The sequence below is a fragment of the Loxodonta africana genome, chromosome 7 (genome assembly GCF_030014295.1).
Source record: "Loxodonta africana isolate mLoxAfr1 chromosome 7, mLoxAfr1.hap2, whole genome shotgun sequence".
Classification (NCBI taxonomy): domain Eukaryota; kingdom Metazoa; phylum Chordata; class Mammalia; order Proboscidea; family Elephantidae; genus Loxodonta; species Loxodonta africana.
In genome coordinates, this window is record NC_087348.1 from 28,060,564 (window position 1) to 28,080,702 (window position 20,139).

A 20,139-nucleotide genomic window follows, 5' to 3' on the forward strand; every position below is an offset into this window, starting at 1 on the left:
ATATGGAGCCATAGACAGAAGCACCACACTGTTCCTCCACAGCAAAGACCCAAAAAACTAAGTAAAACAGAGCCAAACATCATTCCTGGAACCTGAGGTGTCAAATGAAGAAATAAAGAACTCAGCCAAACACCAAATGGAGAAAGAAACTGACAGAGAACTGAGAGTGAGGTGAGATACATGCGCAGGCGCCCTATCAACTACCGCAGCACAGTTTCACCATCTTGTACACCTGTCAGAGCTTGGCAGACAGGGAAGATGGGAAAGCTGCTTTGTGGAGCTACCAGAAGGAGACAGAGCAACCAGCAATCAATGATATATCCTTTTACACCCCCTAAATGTTCCTCGCTGATCTACCTTTGTGTTTCTTTGCTGGCTACAGTGGCTCGGCTGACTGGGCAGTGCAAAGTCCATACCACTTGGATTCACCCCGCCCACATCAGAGATCGGCAGACCAGGAATATAGGAGAGCAACCTCACAAAGTTCCCAGCAGGAGACAGAGCACCTGGTAACCAGTGACATACGCTTTCCTAACCCCCACCCTTCTACCCCACCCCCCACTCTCGGCCTTCTCTGCTTCCTACTGGCCACAGTTCCTTGGTAGGGAGGCAACTGCCTCAGGCCCGGGGCCACTTGCGTTCATCCTGCCCACACACACTTGCTTGTTCTCTGAGTGCTATTTGCCTCTTGTTGGTGTTGCTTTTTTTCCATTTCTTCTCTGTCTCCCAGCATCTCTCCGTCCTTTCTCTTGAACTCTTGGCTCCATGTGCCAGCTATGATTCTTCTTGAAAGGCTGTGAAGTGCTGCTTAACCAAGGAACCACTCCCCCTGCTCGTAGCACCAAGCTGGTGGGATTGCTGAGGCTTTTTTTTTTTTTTTTGGCTTTGCTTTGTTCTGTGTTGTTTTGTTTATTTGTTTGTTTTCTTTTCGTAGCTTAGAAGCCCCTTTTAGCTGTGCTGCACTCTATGGCTTAGGAGCCACTTCCCCAATCTGCTCAGCCCCTGGGGGTATGTCTTTTTCCTTTTTTATTCTCTCCTTTTTCCTTTCTGTATATCTTCATTTCTCAGCTCTCGTATCTCTATACTTACCCTCTTTCTCTTTCTCCTGAATACCTGGTTCTGTGTGACAGCTATACCTCCTATAGCCAGACTATACTGTGCAGCCTGGGAGCCACTTCCTCAGTCTTTGCAGCTGAACTGGTGGGACCTCTGGGTGGTTTTCTTTTCCATATTTTTGTATAGTTATTTCTTTTCTTTTTCCATTTTCTTTTCAAATTTTCCTTCTTTTTTATTTTATCCGTTTCTCTGTTTCTCATCTCTCCACTCCAACAACAAGCTCCCTTAGCACTCTTTTTTTTGTTGTTGTTTCTTTTTGGCTCTTGTTCCTCTCTTCTCTCTTTCCTGTTCCCCATACCCGTATTAGCTTCACACATCACAGCCTCCACACGCCTTCCTTTTTACTGCACCATGAGCTGAAAATCACACGCCCGACCAGCATAGGCATGGCCTACCAGAACCTGTCCAGCACTGATTCTTAGCCCACCATGTCAGCCTTAGTACATGCCACAAACAGCCCATCCCAGTCACTCCTCTTCAGTTGGACGTGCTGTGCTGCACCATAGCAGAATGACTGGCCCTACCCATTGGACAAGGAGGTGAAAAGTATCGTGACAACAGACAAACAAACAAAGAATGCACAGTCCACCTGCACAGACATAACCAAATTAAAAAAAAAAAAAAAGCAGGATGAAACAAACAGATTTACAATCAATAAATGAAGAGAATAACTACTGAATGTCCCAAAGACAGCAGACCATATCAAGACATAAAAAAAAAAAAAAAGCCAGGATGGTACCAGTAGGTGTCCTAAATAAAACATAAGATGACTCTCCAGTTGAAGAAAAGGCACTAGAACTACCTGACAGGGAATTCAAATCTCTAATATTCAGGCCTACCTGAGAATCAAAGCAAAAAGAAGACAAAAATAGACCAATTCTTGGAAAACTTAACAAATGGACAAATTCAGGAAAAAAATGCAAAAATAAATTAAAAAATAGAAATCATACAAAAAAAATTAGAAATCCAAAAGATAGACAATAAAATTTCAGAAACGGATGGTGTCATAGAAAGGCTGAGGAGAAGGTTTGAAATGATAGAAGACAGGATTTGTGATATTGAAGAAAAACAGTTGGATACAATTCTGAGAAAAAAATCTGAAAAAAGAATGAAGAAACCGTGAGAACTATCTGGGATAGGATCAAAAGTAAAAATTTGCAAGTGTTCAGAGTTCCAAAACAGGGGGAGAAAATGGAAAACACAGAGAGGATCATTGAAGAATTGCTGACAGAAAGCTTCCTCAATATCATGAAAGATGAAAAGATGACCACTCAAGAAGCTCAACAAACCCCTTACAGGATAGACCCCCAAAAGAAAATCACCAAGGCAAGTCATAATCACACTCACTAAAAACAAAGACAAAGAAAAAGTCCTGAGAGGAGCTCCATAAAAACAAAAAGTCACATACAGAAGAGAAACAATGAGACTAAAGTCTGATTATTCAGCAGAAACCATGCAGAGAAGGAGGCAAAGGAATGACATATGCAAAACTTTGAAAGAAAAAAAAAAAACTTGGCAATCAAGAATATAATATCCTGCAAAATTCTCGTTCAAATATGATAGTGAAATGAGGACATTTCCAGATAAACAGAAATTAAGGGAATATGTAAAAAAATGAACAAAACTTACAAGAATTATTAGAGGGAGTCCTTCGGTTTGAGAACAAACAACATCAGACCACAGCTTGAATCTAGGATGCAAGATTGTATAAGCCAGATAACAACAAAGGAAATAAACCCTTAAGGACAATCCAAAACCAACAGAAACACAACAGGGGACTGGAAAGTTTAATCTGTAAATGGAAACAACATCAGAACAATAAAAGAGGGGATAAGCAGTGTAGTTATAGAACTTTCTAATGGAGGGGAGGCAAGGAGATACCAAGTAATAATAGACTAGTCAAACCTAGGAAGATAAGGGTCAATTTCAAGGTAACCAGAAAGAAATTTAACAAACCAACTCATCAAAATAAAGAAGAAAAACATAATGTCTCAATAAAAACAAAATCTACAAAAAGAAAAGAAATGAAAAACAAATCCACAAACAAAAGGAACTCAGCACAGGAGAATAAAAGGAAAAAAGAATATGTCAGCACTACAAAAAAAAAGCACTACAAAATTATAGCAATAAACTTATCCCTCTCAATAATTACACTGACTGTAAATGTTCTAACGCATGCGTAAAGAGACAGAGAGTGACAGAATGGATTAAAAACAGGATCCATCAATATGTTGTCTACAAGAGACAAACCTTAGAAACAAAAAGGTAAATTTATAAAAAAGATCAAAGTACCAGAAAAAAATATATTAAGCAAATAACTACTAAAAAGAGCAGGAGTGGCAATACTACTCTCAAATAAAATAGACTTTAAAACAAAATCCGCCATAAAGGACAAAGAAGGGCACTATATAATGATTAAAAGGATGACCGATCAAGAAGACTTAAACATAATAAACATATGCACACCCAGTTACAGGGCTCCAAATTTCATAAAAGAAACTCTAACAGCACTGAAAAGAGAAAGTGACAGTTCCACAATAATAGTAGGAGATTTCAACACACTCATGCAGGTAAAGGACGGAACATCTAGAAAGAAATTCAGCAAAGATACAGAAGTTCTAAAGGCCACAGTCAGCCAAAATGAGCTCATAGACATAAACAGAACACTCCACCCAACAGCTATCCACAACAGGGACCTAAGGACCGGTAGCTCCACTCAGGTCACACAGCCACCCATGACAGGGGTCCAAGGATAACTGGTACCTCCCAGTCCTTACAACCCAAAACTTTGGGTGTCCATGGTCTGTCTGCAGAACCCACCCACTTGCATGCTCTAGGGAACAGGGAGGTGCTTTCCTCGGAGATACTCGGGGGTTGGTTCTCACCCCCTGCCTTGTTCAGAGCATGACCCCCTGCTGCAATCAGATACCGGTACATACACTAATCACCCCTGCTCCTCTAAGACTGTAGGACAGAGCCCGTACCACACAATTGATGATCAGCTACCTGGACACCTAAGCTGAATTCATATAAGAATACTGAATGGACTCCTAGACTGATATACCTGATAACAGCTCTAGCCAGCTGAGGACAGGACGTCAGAGCTCCAAAGGTGAAAATAATCAAAGCTAGCTCACTTAAGCAACCCATTTGTGCATACCAAAACAAGAAGCTATGACACAGTAAGCAAGCATAAACTAATACAATAACTTATAGATGGCTCAGAGAAAATGGTCAATATCAAGTCACATAAAGAAACAGACCATGATCACCACAACAAGCTCTCAAAACAAATAATCCAGGGGTCTTCCAGATGAAAGTGCATTCCTGGAATTACCAGAGCCAGAATACAAAAGTTTAATATACAGAATCCTTCAAGACATCAGGAAGGAAATGAGGCAATACACAGAATAAGCCAAGGAACACACAGATAAAGCAACTGAAGAAATCAGAAAGATTACTCAGGAAAATAATGAAAAGTTTAATAAGCTGGAAAAATCCATAGACAGAGAGCAATCAGAAATTCAGAAGATTAACAATAAAATTACAGAAGTAGACAACTCAGTAGAAAGTCAGAGGAGGCAAATTGAGCAAGGAGAAGCCAGAATTTCTGAACTTGAAGATAAATCACCTGGCAATAATATATTTGAAGAAAAACCAGATAAAAGAATTAAAAAAAAAAAAAATGGAGAAACCTTAAGAATCATGTGAGATTCTATCAAGAGAAATAACCTATGAGTGATTGGAGTACCAGAACAAGGAGGGATAACAGAAAACACAGAGAGAATTGTTGAAGATTTGTTGGCAGAAAGCTTCTCTGATATCATGAAAGATGAGAAGATATCTATCCAAGAACTCCACATAAGGTAGATATTAACAGAAAGTCACCAAGATATATTATAATCAAACTTGGCAAAACCAAAGATAAAAAGAGAATTTTAAGAGCAGCTAGGGGTAAATGAAAAGTCACCTACAAATGAGAGCCAATAAGAATAAGCTCGGCCCACTCAACAGAAACCATGCAGGCAAGAAGGCAATGGGATGACATATTTAAAAAATCGAAGGAAAAAATTTGCCAGCCAAAAATCATATATCCAGCAAAACTGTCTCTTAAATATGAAGGACATTTCCAGATAAACACAAGTTTAGGGAATTTATAAATACCAAACCAAAACTACAAGAAATATTAAAGGGAGTTCTTTGGTTAGAAGATCAATAATATCAGGTATCAGTCCAGGAGTAGAACACTGGGCAGACCAACCAGAAGTCAATCCAAACAGGGAAATCAGAAGAACAAAGTAAGATTATGAAAAAAAAAAAAAAAAAGCTTTAAACAGTATAACAGCAATGTTATTACATAAGACAGTGTTAAAACAATAAAGAGGCAATAAGTAATGCAATCATAGATCTTCCATATGGAGAGGAAGATATGGCAATACAAAGAAATAAAATTAGGTTTAAATTTAGAAAAAAGGGGTAAATAATAAGGTAACCACAAAATAAAATACAAGAAAAAAATACTCAGCAGAAACAAAATAACAGCAATGAATACGAGGAAAGGACAATATATAAAGATAATCTACTCAGCACATAAAATTAAATGGGAAAAAGAAACTGTCAACAATACACAAAAAAGACGTCAAAATGATAGCACTAAATTCATACCTATCCATAATTGCGCTGAATGTAAATGGGCTAAATGCACCAATAAAGAGACAGAGAGTGGCAGAATGGATTAAAAAGCAAGATCCGTCTATATGCTGCCTACAAGAGACACACCTTAGACTTAAATACACAAATAAATTAAAACTCAAAGGATGGAAAAAAATATATCAAGCAAACAATCAAAAAAGAGCAGGAGTAGCAATATTACTTTCTGACAAAATAGACTTTCAAGTTAAATCCATCATAAAGATAAGGAAGGGCACTCTATAATGATTAAAGGGGCAACATACAAAGAAGATATAACCATATTAAATATTTATGCACCCAATGACAGGGCTGCAAGATACATAAAACAAACTCTATCAGCATTGAAAAGTGAGATAGACAGCTCCACAATAATAGTAGGAGTCTTCAACACACCACTTTCAGTGAAGGACAAGACATCCAGAAAGAAGCTCAATAAAGGCACAGAAGATCGAAATGCCACAATCATCCAAATGCACCTCATAGACATATACAGAACACTCCACCCAACAGCAACCAAGTGTACATTCTTTTCTAGTGCACAGGGAACATTCTCAAGAATTGACCACATATTAGGCCATAAAGCAAGCCTTAGCAGAATCCAAAACATTGAAATATTACTAAGCATCTTCTCTGACCATAAGGGCATAAAAGTGAAAATCAATAACAGAAAAAGCAGGGAAAAGAAACCAAACACTTGGAAACTGAACAATACCCTGCTCAAAAAAGACTGGATTATAGAATACTTTAAGGATGGACTAAAGAAATTCATAGAATCCAATGAGAATGAAAACACTTCCTATCAGAACCTTTGGGACACAGCGAAAGCAGTGCTCAGAGGTCAATTTATATCAATAAATGCACACATACAAAAAGAAGAAAAGGCAAAATTCAAAGAATTATCCCTACAACTTGAACAAATAGAAAGAGAGCAATAAAAGAAACCGTCAGGCACCAGAAGAAAACAAATAATAAGAATTAGTGTAGAACTAAATGAAATAGAAAACAGAAAAAACAATTGAAGGAATTAACTAGACTAAAAGCTGTTTTTTTTGAAAAAATAAACAAAATTGATAAACCCTTGGTCACACTGTAAAAGAAAAACAGGAGAGGAAGCAAATAACCCCAATAAGAAATGAGATGGGTAATATTACAAGAGACCCAACTGAAATTAAAAGAATCATATCAGATTACTAAAAATTTGTACTCTAACAAATTTGAAAACGTAAAAGAAATGGATGATTTCCTAGAAACACACTACCTACCTAAACTAACACAAACAGAGGTAGAACATCTAAATAGACCCATAACAAAAGAAGAGATAGAAAAGGTAATTAAAAAAACTCCCACCAAAAAAAAGCCCTGCCTCAGATGGCTTCACTGCAGAGTTCTACTGAACTTTCAGAGAAGAGTTAACACTACTACTACTAAAGGTATTTCAGAGCGTAGAAAAGGTTGGACTACTCCCACAAAAAAAAAAAAAAAAAAGAATGAAAGAAAGACCAGACTTGCTGGCCTGACAGAGACTGGAGGATCCTTGACAGTATGGCCCCCAGGCACCCTTTCAGCTCAGTAATGAAGTCACTTCTGAGGTTTTCCCTTCAGCCAAAGATTGGACATGCCCATAAAACAAAACAAGATTACAGGGGCACGCCATCCCTGGGGCGAGGACTAGAAGGCAGAAGGGGACAGGAAAGCTGGTAAAAGGGAGCCCAAATTTGGGAAGGGAGAGTGTTGACCTGTCGTAGGTTGTTTAAAAACATCATAAAACAATATATGTACTGTTTAATGAGAAACTAGTTTGTTTTATAAACCTTCACCTAAAGTACAACAAAAGAAGTAAAAAAAAAAAAAATTAAAAAAAGAACGTTTGAAGACACATCCTGAAGTACAACCATGTCAGTCATAGGATAATATCCGTATCCCCAAAGGATGATCAGTTAATATGATTTTTCCTCAAATTTATGCACCAACCACTAATGCCTAAAATGAAGAAATTGAGTAGTATTACCAAATTCTGCAGCCTGAAATTGATGAAACATGCAATCAAGATGTATTTATAATGGTGATTAAAATGGGAAAGTTGGAAACAAAGGAGAAGGATTGGTAGTTGGAAAATATGGATTCTGTGACAGAAACTATGCTGGAGATCACATGCTAGAATTTTGCAAGACCAATACCTTTTTCATTGCAAATATATTTTTTCACCAAGATAAAAAGCAACTGTATATGTGGACCTCGCCAGATGGAATACACAGGAATAAAATCAAACACATCAGTGGAAACAGACAATGGAAAAGCTCTATATCATCAATCAGAACAAGGCCAGGGGATGGCTTCGGAACAGACCATAAAGTCCACATATGCAAGTTCAAGTTGAAGCTGAGGAAATTTAGAACTATTTCACAGGAGCCAAACTATGATCTTGAGTATATCTCATCTGAATTTAGAGACCATCTCTGGAATATATTTGAGGTATTGAACACTAATGACCAAAGACCAGAGGAGTTGTGGAATGACATCAAGGATATCAGACATGAATAAAGCAAGAGGTTATTAAAAGACAGGAAAAAAAAAGACCAAAATGGATGTCTGAAGAGGCTCTGAAAATTCTCTTGAATGCAGAGAATTTAAAGAGAATGGAAGAAATGATGAAGTAAAAGACTTGAAAAGAAGACTTCAAAGGGGAGCAGGAGAAGACATGGTGAAGTATTATAACGACATGTGCAAAGACCTGAAGAGAGAAAATCAAAAGGGAAAAACACACTTGGTATTTCTCAAGCTGAAGGAACTGGGGAAAAAAATCAGTTCTCGAGTTGCAATATTGAAGGATTCTATGGGCAAAATACTGAATAGCACAGGAAGTATCAAATGGAGATAGAAGAATACACAGAGTCACTGTACCAAAAAAGAGTTGGTTGACTTTCAAACATTTCATGAGGTAGCATATGATCAAGAACCAATGGTACTGAAGGAGGAAATTTAAGCTACATTGAAAACAATGGCGAAAAAGAAGGCTCCAGGAATGAAGGAATACCAACTGAGATGCTCAACAAATGGATGCAGCACTAGAAGTGCTCACACATCTATGCCAAGAAAATTGGAAGCCAGCTGCCTGGCAAACAGACAGGAAGAAATCCGTATTTATGCCTATTCCAAAGAAAGGTGATTCAACGGACTGTGGAAATTATGGAACAATATCATTAATATTACCAAAACCCATTGCTGTCTGGTCATATTTGAAACATAGGGACCCTATAGGACAGAGTAGAATTGCCCCATAGGGTTTCCAAGGAGTGGCTGGTGGATTCAAACTGCTGACCTTTTGGTTAGCAGCCTTAGCTCTTAATCACTGAGCCACTCACGTGAAAGTTAAATATTGCTGAAAATCATTAAAAAGTTGTTGCATCAGTACATGGACAGGGAATGATCGGAAATTCAAGTCAGATTCAGAAGAGGACATTGAAGGAGGACTATCATTGCTTATGTCAAACAGATCTTGGGTAAAAATAGAGAAGGCTGAAAAGAGGCTTCCTATGTTTTATTGAATGTGCAAATGCATTCAACTGTGTGGATCATAGCCAATTATGGATAACATTACAAAGAATGGAAATTCCAGAGCACTTAATTAAGCTCACAGGGAAACCAGACAGAGCAAGATGCAGTTGTTGGAACAGAAAAAGGGAATGCTGCATGGTTTGAGGTCAGGAAATGTGTGTGGTCAGGGTTGTATCCTTTGACTGTACTAATTCAATCTGAATGCTGAGCAGATAATGGTAAAATTGGGCTATTTAAAGAACAGAACATCAGGACTAGAAGAAGACTCCTTAACAACATGCGTACTATGTAGATGACAAAACCTTGCTTGCTGAAAGTGAAGAGGACTTGAAGAAATTACTGATGAAGATCGAAGACTATGGCCTTCAGTATGGATTACGCATCAATGTCAAGAAAACAAAAATGCTCACAACTGGACCATTAAACAATATCACAAAAAGCGGAGAAAAGATTGAAGTTGTCAAGGATTTTGTTTTACTTGCATACACAAAGAAGACCGAAGGAAGCAGCAGTCAAGAAATCAAAACACACATTGTATTGAGCAAATCTGCAAAAAAAAAAAAAACTCTTTAAAGGCTTAAAAAACAAAAATGTCACCCTAAGGACTAAGGTGTACCTGATCCAAGCCATATTGTTTTCAATCACCTCTAATGCTTGTGAAAGCTGGACAATGAATAAGGAAGACCAAAGAAGATTCGATTCCTTTCAATTGTGGCATTGGCAAAAATACGGAGTATGCCATGGACTGCCAGAAGAATGAAAAAATCTGTCTTGGAAGCAGTGCAGCCAGAATGTTCCTTTGAAAAGGAGGATGATGAGACTATGTCTCACATAATTTGATATGTTACCAGGAGGGACAAGTCCCTGGAGAAGGACATCCCCTTTGGTACAAGCGTCAGAGAAAAAGAGGAAGACTCTCAATGAGATGGATTGACAATGGCTACCACAAAAGGCTCAAACATTACAAGTTTGTGAGGATGGCGCAGGAGCGGGCAGTGTTTTCTTCTGCTGTACATAGAATATCTGTGACCCAGATCTGACTTGAAGGCACCTAATAACAAAATAACAACAAAATCAAAAAATTTACCTAGTCATGTCATGTTTGCTGAGATCAATTTGTTCCCATTGAGTTTTTAATATTCTTTTCCCAAAATCTTAACAATTTTCTTTAATTGGGTTGATACCTCTCAGAATTAGAATATTCCATATTCAGATTAAAAAAAAAAAATCTTAGGCTTTGGGTTTGAGAAAAATATTTCAAAATTTTCAATCCACCTTAAATTTATGTATTTTCCCTAAAATGGATGCTATTGTACTGTAACAAATATCATTTAATTTGTTGTGAGCTGCCATCCAGTAAGCCCCCACATACAATGGATGGGATGCTACGTCGTCCTGTGCCATCCCCATGAGGGCTTACAGATTGAATCGTTGTGATCCACAGGGTTCCATTGGCTGATTTTCAGAAATAGGTCACCAGGCCTTTCTTTCTAGTCCATATTAATCTGAATGATTCCCTGAAATCTGTTCAGTATCATAACAATATACAAGCCTCCACTGAGAAATGAATGATGGCTCTGCATGAGGTGCGTTGGCCAGAAATCAAACTAGTATCTCCCACATGGAAGATAAGAATTCTACTGCTCAGTCACTAAAGTCTACCCTCACACCAACCAGGATGTCTATAATAATACTTTTAAAAAAAGGAAAATAAGTACTTTAAAGTTTGACCTTATTTGCATTAAAACAGCAGAATAAATGCAATACAAATATATTTGTGGCCTTGGTAATTTAAGCAGAGAAAGACTCTTAATAAATTTAATGGATGCATTATGTTTTATTCCCGGCACAGAATGAAATAAGGCTATTTTATTTTTTTTAATATTTTGGTCATTGGTCTTAAAATATGTAAATGCTTAACATTATATATTTGATGCCATTTAAAAGAATTTTAAAAAGCACATTTAAAAGCCAAGCCAATAAACAAGTTAAATAACAACAACAAACTACATTTATTTTTCCTAGTCTTGTCCGAGACCTACCATAGGGAATACCGGTGGGATTGCACTCAGCTTCCTCAAGAGCCTTTAAATGCTCCTCCTAATGCTTTCAGCGCAGCTTCTCCAGGAGTCCCCAGAGCCCGTGCACTTAGAGAACTGGTCCTCGCTGCTCACTGCTGTATTGAAGCAAAAAAAGCAAGGGCAAAAGGCTCAGCTGCTTCTGACATTTCCCTGCAGTTTTGTAACATAGTTCTCATTCTCATTATGACTATACATAAAGTTAGTTTTTTGGCATATTTTAAATATAATTTCACATCTAGACATCAAGCTTGAAGATTTTTTCATTTTTTTTTCAAAGAGATGTATATATTATTTTGATAGAAAATTGTTTTTCCTGTATGCTGTCATGAGTCCAGAAACTCAAGAACATTCCTCCAGATATTGATTGGAATTGACAGATAACATGCATGTGAGTTCCTTCCCTTTCTTTCCCTTCCATTCCCTTTTCTTTTCTTCTCTCCTCCTCTTCCCTTCTTTCTTTTTCTTTTTTTTTTTTGCATACCCAAATGCATTTAAAGCTATCTCTTTGAATATCCATAGAATCTACTCTTAAAATAATATTTTTTTCATGACTACTCAGAAAATATACATGGTTTTTAAGTATATTTTACATTCTTTAGATTATTCTAATTTTGGTCACAGTTGGGAATGTTTATTAGTTTACAAGTCAAAGTAAACAGACCTGTTCTAATGGAAAATTGACCATGGGAATGCTATCTTGAAACCTGGCTCCTAAGTTGGGGCTCTTTGAATTTGGCACAACAGGCTAAGGGAATCTGTGGAATGCTTTTTTACTCTACTTCAGATAGAACAGCAATGCTAAAAAGCTCTGTATATTTGAAAACGTTATCAAATGATTGAATATTAAAAACAATAAGCAGAAAAAAATAGTAAGGGAATGAGGAAAGTTGATAATTGATAATTTTGATTAATAATTGATATAGTAAAAAAAAGATTTGGTTAATAAAAATTACTTCTTAGCAGCTGGAAGATTTCATGAAGACCGTACTTCCTCGTTTGTGGATGAGAAAATAGATGCCCATAGAGTGATCATAATAGTACCTACATACCTATCTACCTACCTATGTGGTTGTTGTGGTTGCTGTTAGGTGCTGAGAAGCCTGTTCCTACTCATAACTACCTTATCTACAACAGAATGAAATACCAGATTATCTCAAATATCTCATAACCACCCTACGTACAACAGATCGAAATACCAGTTTCTTTATCTCAAATATCTCCCTGAAGAAGAATAGGGGACAGAAATGCATCTGACTAGTTATACTTACATTTCATACGAACCTGAAGGAAACCCTGGTGGCATAGACTTATAGGGTCACTATGAGTTGGAATCGGCTCGATGGCAGTGGGTTTTGGGATGAACCTGAAATTCAAATAGTGAAAATTCATGGAATATAATTGCTAGAAAATAGCATCTGTATATACATTTACTAAAGAGAGGAAACAATACTAAGAAAGAACAAGTTATGTAAAAGATGACTAAGAAAGAACAAGTTATGTAAAAGCACACTGAACTCTATTACTGGATTGTGGTTTCTGTTTTATTCTGTGTAATTCCATTCACCATATAATGCATTCTCCTTAAACCATGTTAAAATTGATGAACTTTTAATTAATTTTAATTACACAATATTGTAATATAATCTCCTAATAGAAGATTCATAATGTTTATAACACTAAAATTCCCTTTGGGCATTATGCCCTTTCTTCCCCAGAGGTAAAGATTTCTTTCCATATCTTTTTCAATGCATTTATAAGACACAGATACACATAGAAACTATATAGCATTCTATATCGTTTTTTTTTCAAGATGCAAGTTATCATACTGTGATGATTTTTGTGCACTTTATTAATTTTTAAAGTCATGAATATACTTTAGTGATTTATCCATGTTAGATGCTCAGAGAGATCCAATGTTTAAACTTCTGGGTAATTTTCAACAGTAAGGACGTATTTCACGTTATCTACACACTCTTACTGTTAGGTTTTTCAATTATTTCCAGTTCTCCCAATTTTTTAGCAAGGCTGAAATTTACGTCCTTTTGAATGCTTTCTGGGGTTATTTCACTAGATCTCATGCTGATTTCCTAAATCATCATCAAAATTTGATATGGTCTGGTTTTTACAAAACATATGAGTATTTCAGTGTTGTTTAGTTGGCATTTCCCTGATTTCAGTGAGGTTGAGTATTTTCGTATATGCTCATTGACCAGTTATAATGTTCTTGTGTGTATTGCTTATTCAAATGCTTTGCTCTTTTGAAAAATTGTGTGGTGGTTGTGGTTGTAGTCGTATGCTGTCGATTCTGACTCATTGCGATCCTTTGTGACTGAGTAGAACTGCTCCATTGGGTTTCTTAGGCTGAAATCTTTCTGGGAGCAGATCCCAAGATCTTTTCTCTGCAGAGCCGTTGGGCGAGTTTGAACCACCAACTATTCGGATAGCAGCCAAGGACTTAACCAATGAGCCCACAGGGCTCCTTAAAATAGGGCTACTAATCTTTGTTATATTGATTTGTAGGAGTTGTAAATATTTAATCCCATTTCACCACTTTTTGAAACTCTTTATTCATATTAAGTTTTGTCATACAGAAGTTTTAATATATTACAATTTTTCTTTATGAATTTGCTACCCTATAGTTATTCTTTCAATATTATTTTCTAGTTTGGTCTGATACATTTGTATCTTTTAAGCATCTGGAATATATAGCTTTTTGAATAATAAGTTAGTTCTCTTTTATTTATTTTTTTAGATGGAGATTCAAGTTCCTAACATCAGTTACTGAAAAGCCCATTATTTCACATTAATATGAATATCAACTTAAAAATAGAATTAATGTTCATACATTTACGCTTGTGTTTTTTGAATGTCTGATCATATACCAACTGCCTGGTGTGCATGGTGACAACCCCTACTCCTAATGCCCCAGATCTAAATGTTTAAGCAGAAAACCTGAATTATGAAGTATGAACTGTTAAACATTCGTCTTCTCTTTTTTAAATTGGAAATGCAAACTCAGGGACTTTGAGTGCTCTAGGAGGTGCTTTTCAGATTTTCAGAGATTGGAAGAAAAAAACAGAAATGAAGATATTTGAGATACCTTATTCCAAACTCACTGCCATCGAGTCAATTCCAACTCATAGTGACACTGTAGCACAGAGTAGAACTGCCCATAGGGTATCCAAGGCTGTAAGACTTATGAAGCAGACTGTAGCATCTTTCCACCATGGAGTGGTTGGTGGGTTTGAACTACCAATCTTTTGGTTAGCTGTTGTTATTAGGTGTAGTCGAGTCAGTTACAACTCATAGCAACCCTATATACCACAGAAGGGAACACTGCCCAGTCCTGCCATCCTTACAATCGTTATGCTTGAGTCCACTGTTTCAGCCTCTGTGTCAATCCACCTTTTTGAGGGTCTTCCTCTTTTCTGCTGACCCTGTACTTTACCAAGCATGATGTTCCTCTCCAGTGACTGATCCCTCCTGACAACATGCCCAAAGAATGTAAGATGCAGCCTTGCCATCCTTGCTTCTAAGGAACATTCTAGCTGTTAGCAGAAGAGTCTTTTAACCCTGTACCACCAGGGCACCTAGATATTACAAATTTTCAGAGAATATTCATTTATGTTTACTACAATATGTTAAGTTCTAAATATCGTTAAAGTGTTTGAGGTAAAAGTAGATTATTTAGAATGTGGCGTTTATAGGGTTGCTATGTTCAGAGCTGACTCTACAGCATTGAGGTAAATAAGTGTTTCTTGCCCCCTTTTACAAGCTGGAATATCTTGAAATGAGTGTTCAGTAAATGACTGGGTGATATATTTATTGTTCCCTGAGTGGTATAAACAGTTTGCACTCAACTAGTAACCTAAAGATTCAGGATTCAAACCCACTAAACAACAACACGGAGAAAAGTCCTGGTGATCTGTTTCTGTAAAAAATACATTAAAAAAAACCCAATGGAGTAGTTCTGCTGTATAAGATATGTGATCTCCATGAGTAGAATTGACTTGGTGGCAATGTTTTTTTCTTTTTTATTATATATTTATCAGTAATATACATTTATATAAGTATGCATCACTAATAAGTAATACATAAATATGTGTAGAAATAAGATACTATTTTTGTGGACATGAATAGTGTGTGACTTTATATTTATAACATTAAATTCGAAAAGGAGGACAAATATATTCTAAATGCTGTCTGATAAACCAACTATGCAAAACATGGGCCCCAAGGTCTATTGAATGTGAAAAAAACTAAGTAAATAATACATGGGAATCATATATACTGATTTTTTAGTTATCAAATAAATCAAATCAATAAGAGCAGAAACAAGTCATATTAATATGCAGTTGCATTTTAAGAGTGATTCACGAAGTATCCTTTATAACTTATTTGAAATTTAAAATGACCCTATGGAGAGGTCATTAAAAATTGAGGGACAAAGAGATGACATGACTCATTAAGAATGTCCCTGATGAGGAATATTTATTTTTTGCTCAAAATATCCCATAACATCACATAGCACCACAAATTAACTTGCCTAAAACATTTCACACTGTTGCACAGCACCATACATTAATTCCTGTATTTTTTGTTTTTTCAGATAAAGCATTTCATGCTTGTACATTCTCCTCATTCACAAAATCATGCTGCTGAATAGTAATGTGACTGAGTTCATTCTTCTTGGGTAGACACATCCCGTTAAAAAGAAAATATTGTTTGTCATTTTCTTGCTTTCCTACTTAGGGACATTGTTGGGTAACTCGTTGATTATTGTTACCATCAAGACCAGCTGGGCACTTGGGAGTCCACTGTACTTTTTCCTCTTTTACTTATCCTTGTCTGACACCTGCTTCTCTACTGCCATAACCCCTAGAATGATTGTGGATATCCTTCAGAAGAACATCACTATCTCTTTTAGTGAGTGCATTATCCAAATTTTTTCATTTCATTTCTTTGGCTGCCAGGAGATCTTGATCCTTGTGCTGATGGCCGTTGACCACTATGTGGCCATCTGTAAGCCCCTGCACTACATGAGCATCATGAACCGGCGAGTCTGTAGTGTGTTGGTAGCTCTAGCCTGGGTAGCGTCCTGTGTGCATTCTTCAGTTCAGATTTTTCTGACCTTGAGTTTACCTTTCTGTGGTCCCAATGTGACTGATCACTTTTTATGTGACTTGCAGCCCTTGTTGAAACTTGCCTGTACAGAAACCTATGTGACCAACCTGCTACTAGTGTCCAATAGTGGGGCCCTTTGCATAATGAGTTTTGTGGTGCTGATGCTCTCCTATTTTATCATCTTGCATTCTCTGAGAAACCACAGTGCTGAAGGGAGGAAAAAAGCCCTTTCCACCTGCATCTCCCATATCATCGTAGTCATATTGTTCTTCGTTCCCTGTATATTTATATACACACGCCCCGCAACCACCTTCCCCATGGATAAAATGATAACTGTGTTTTATACAATTGGAACACCTTTGCTTATTAACCCTCTGATTTATACACTGAGAAATGCAGACGTGAAAAATGCCATAAGGAAGCTATGGAGCAAGAAACTGATCTCAGAAGACCAAAGGTAAATGGAAATTTCAAATTCTTCATACTTTTCATTGACCTAACATAATTCTACAAAGCATATTATCTTCTTATTGTGGTTTTCATAGAATCTTATCTTGGGGAACAAGTGCTACTTCCTTCAGGAAACTGCGTAATATGGACGCATACACTGGTTACTGTTGAGTCAATTTGAAGTAGAGGAAGAGACAAAAGCAGGTACAATTAAGTATGTAAGGCCAATTGCTTTAGATTTTTTACTACTGTTTCTCTACTTTTCTTGGGTAACCAGAACCACTTGTGGTTTTCTGTCCTTCTTCATGTTGATTTCTGGTGTCACTCCACTATTAACGTAAAGGTTTACAGTTTGAATCCACTTAGGAGCACTACAAATGAAAGGCCTGGCGATTCACTTCCATAAAGTTTAGAGCCAAAAAACCCTACGGAAAAATTCTCAGTAACGCATGAGGTTGCCATGAGTGGGTTTCAATTTGATGACGATAGTGTTTTTGTTTGTTATTTTTACTATTATTACAGTTAGCCCTCTATATGCTTAAATTCCTATCGTGGTAGATTTTCTTTTTTCAGAACTGAATGTGACAATCCAGAGGAGGAATTTTGGGGTTTGAAACAGAAATATGTTATGTCACAGATAGAAAATTTTAGTGAATTTCAATAAAATCCAGAGAAGAGAATACTGTGAGTAGAGGGACTGAAACATGTATAGGAAACCTATGTTTCTGCAGTGGGGATGGATACCAACTTTTGTCACTAACCATCTGACACCACAGTCTCTAGTTACATAATCTTTAAAAATCAATTTCAATTTAACTTCTTATATGTATTTTTATCTGTACAGAAATTTTTATTTATATGAGAATTCTGTATCAGTTTTTTGTAGTAAACTCTATTAAAGTTATTAAATTTGTATCAATTTTATGTACCAAGAGCTTTGACATTTCTTTAGCTTGAGAAAATGGGTATCTATTTTCTAGATAAGGAACTATGGGTTCTACAATGAACTATAGTCACATATATACATCATTTTTTTTTTTTTTAGCTTCTGTGAGTTTCAAGGTAATACCCATCCCAAGTAGTTTACCATTGATTACAAAAGCTACAGTTTGATTCTGCTATTGAATGATTTGCATTTTAGTAGTTTCTGGTTGGCTGTATTTTAGCTGAGGTCTCCTATTTCAAGGCAAGGAAAAGATAAAAAGGGTGTGTGCATTTAATCCAATGTAGGTGTCTCCTCAGAAACGCTCCATCTATTATGTCTCCTGGACATGCTCTAAATATACAGCCCCTTCTGTCACCGTCATGAAATCTCCTGCAGGCAGAAATTGTGCTCTAGGTCAGAGTCAGAATTTTATAATAAACATGGTAGAACTGCAAAGAAGACTGAATGTGCAGCCTCAGCAGACTTCCTTTGTTGAAACCAGTGTCCTGATAGAGAAAGAATAGGATTCAGAGAACTAAACTTTTATGGGCAAAAATGACAACCATGAGCCCAAAAATTATTCTGCATCTCTTTGTTTGGCTTTCCCATGTGAGAGAATAGTCTTCCCTTGCCTTGATCCCATGCAATTACCTCATCTGAAGCAGTTGTCATACAGTGATAGATTTTCTCCCCTAGATCTTCTGCCTAGATCTCATTACTTCCACGCATTAACCACGAGCAAGTCTCAGGAAAGCCAAAGCAGTAAAGTACAATCCTTGCTCTTTTAGAAATGCTATAAATGGGGGAATTGGAGTACCTAGCTAACATATGTGGTGAGAAATGAGAAGATACTTTACTATGGAAGTTGATCTTGAAGGTGTTAGCATAGGGGGACAGAGCATAAGTTGGGAAATTGAAATTTTTTTGACTTGAGGGCATTCACCAATAATTTGAGATTTGGTGTTCTGTCAAAGACATCTGAACCTGGCTCTTTAAATATACGTTTTAAGGTCTTGTGTTAGTTATCTACCTCTGTAACATATTGCCACAAACATAGTGCCTTACAGCAATGCAAATTTATTGTATTAAGTCCTCTGTGTTGGAAGTCTAACTTAGGTCTCGCTGAGATAAAACCAAGGTGTCAGTACAGTTCTATTTCTTCTGGAGGCTTTTCCAGATTCTAGAGGACACCCACATTCCTATGCTTGGGATTTCCTTCCTAAATTTTCAAAGTCAACCACGTGGCATATATTTGATAATTCTTCCGTTACCACATCGCCCTCTTTCTCCTCTGCCTCTCTCTTTCACCTTTAAGGATACTTGTGATTACATTCATTTTACTTGGATAATACAGGGTAATCTCCCTAATTTAAAGTTAGATGATTAGCAACCTTAATTTTGTCTGTAACCTTAATTATAAATACTTAATGGAAATTATTATTTCTTCACCTATAGATTGAAATGATAAATGCTTCAGATATAGATTGCGCTTTCTGTCTCCACAGTGCCTCCAACTGTGTTTGAGGCTTATAGACTAAGTCATCCACTGACATGGTATCCCATAAACATTGCCTAGGACCTAACACCTATTGTGAACAACAGATATGTGAGATTGTCCTCGTGATCTCTGGCTTTTTAGATGTTTTCATGGATCCCAGCACCCATACGTAGCCAACCTGACAGAAGACTTTAGAGATATATAAATAACTACTTTTGAATCCATGCCACTCACGGAGACCTTATGTACAACAGAAAAAATATTGCCTAGTCCTGCATCATCTTCAAAATTGCCAGCATGTTCAAGTCCATTGTTGTGGTTATTGTGCCAATCCATCTCACAAAATGCTGGCCTTTGCTGGCCCTCTACGTCACCAAACATAATGTTCTCTTCCAGTTATTGAACTCTCCTGATGATATGTTCAAAGCTTGCAAGTCAGACAATACTCTGTTGTAATCCATAACTTGTTCACTGGCTGATTTTCAGAAATAGATCACCTTTCTTCCTAGTCTTAGTCTATGAGCTATGCTGAAACCTGTCTATCATGGGTAGAAGGGGTGTCTCCTGGCTGTATGGAATAGAGACAGTCCCAGTATTACAAATGAGTTCCATTCCTAAATCTGTCTTTAAGTCAAATTTGTAAATAAGTCAGAACAGTTAGGTAGGGTTCGTATCTAACATCAGTTATTCAACTGTTT

General features: G+C 36.9%; 1 protein-coding gene across 1 annotated transcript; it reads left to right on the plus strand.

Annotated features, from left to right (window-relative positions):
* The first annotated feature begins 16,327 nt into the window (after positions 1–16,327).
* On the plus strand, positions 16,328–17,029 carry LOC100664516 (olfactory receptor 4C16-like). The gene has a single exon (XM_064289379.1). It carries the CDS (start codon positions 16,328–16,330, stop codon positions 17,027–17,029), a length of 702 nt encoding a protein of 233 aa, XP_064145449.1.
* The last annotated feature ends 3,110 nt before the right edge of the window (positions 17,030–20,139 follow it).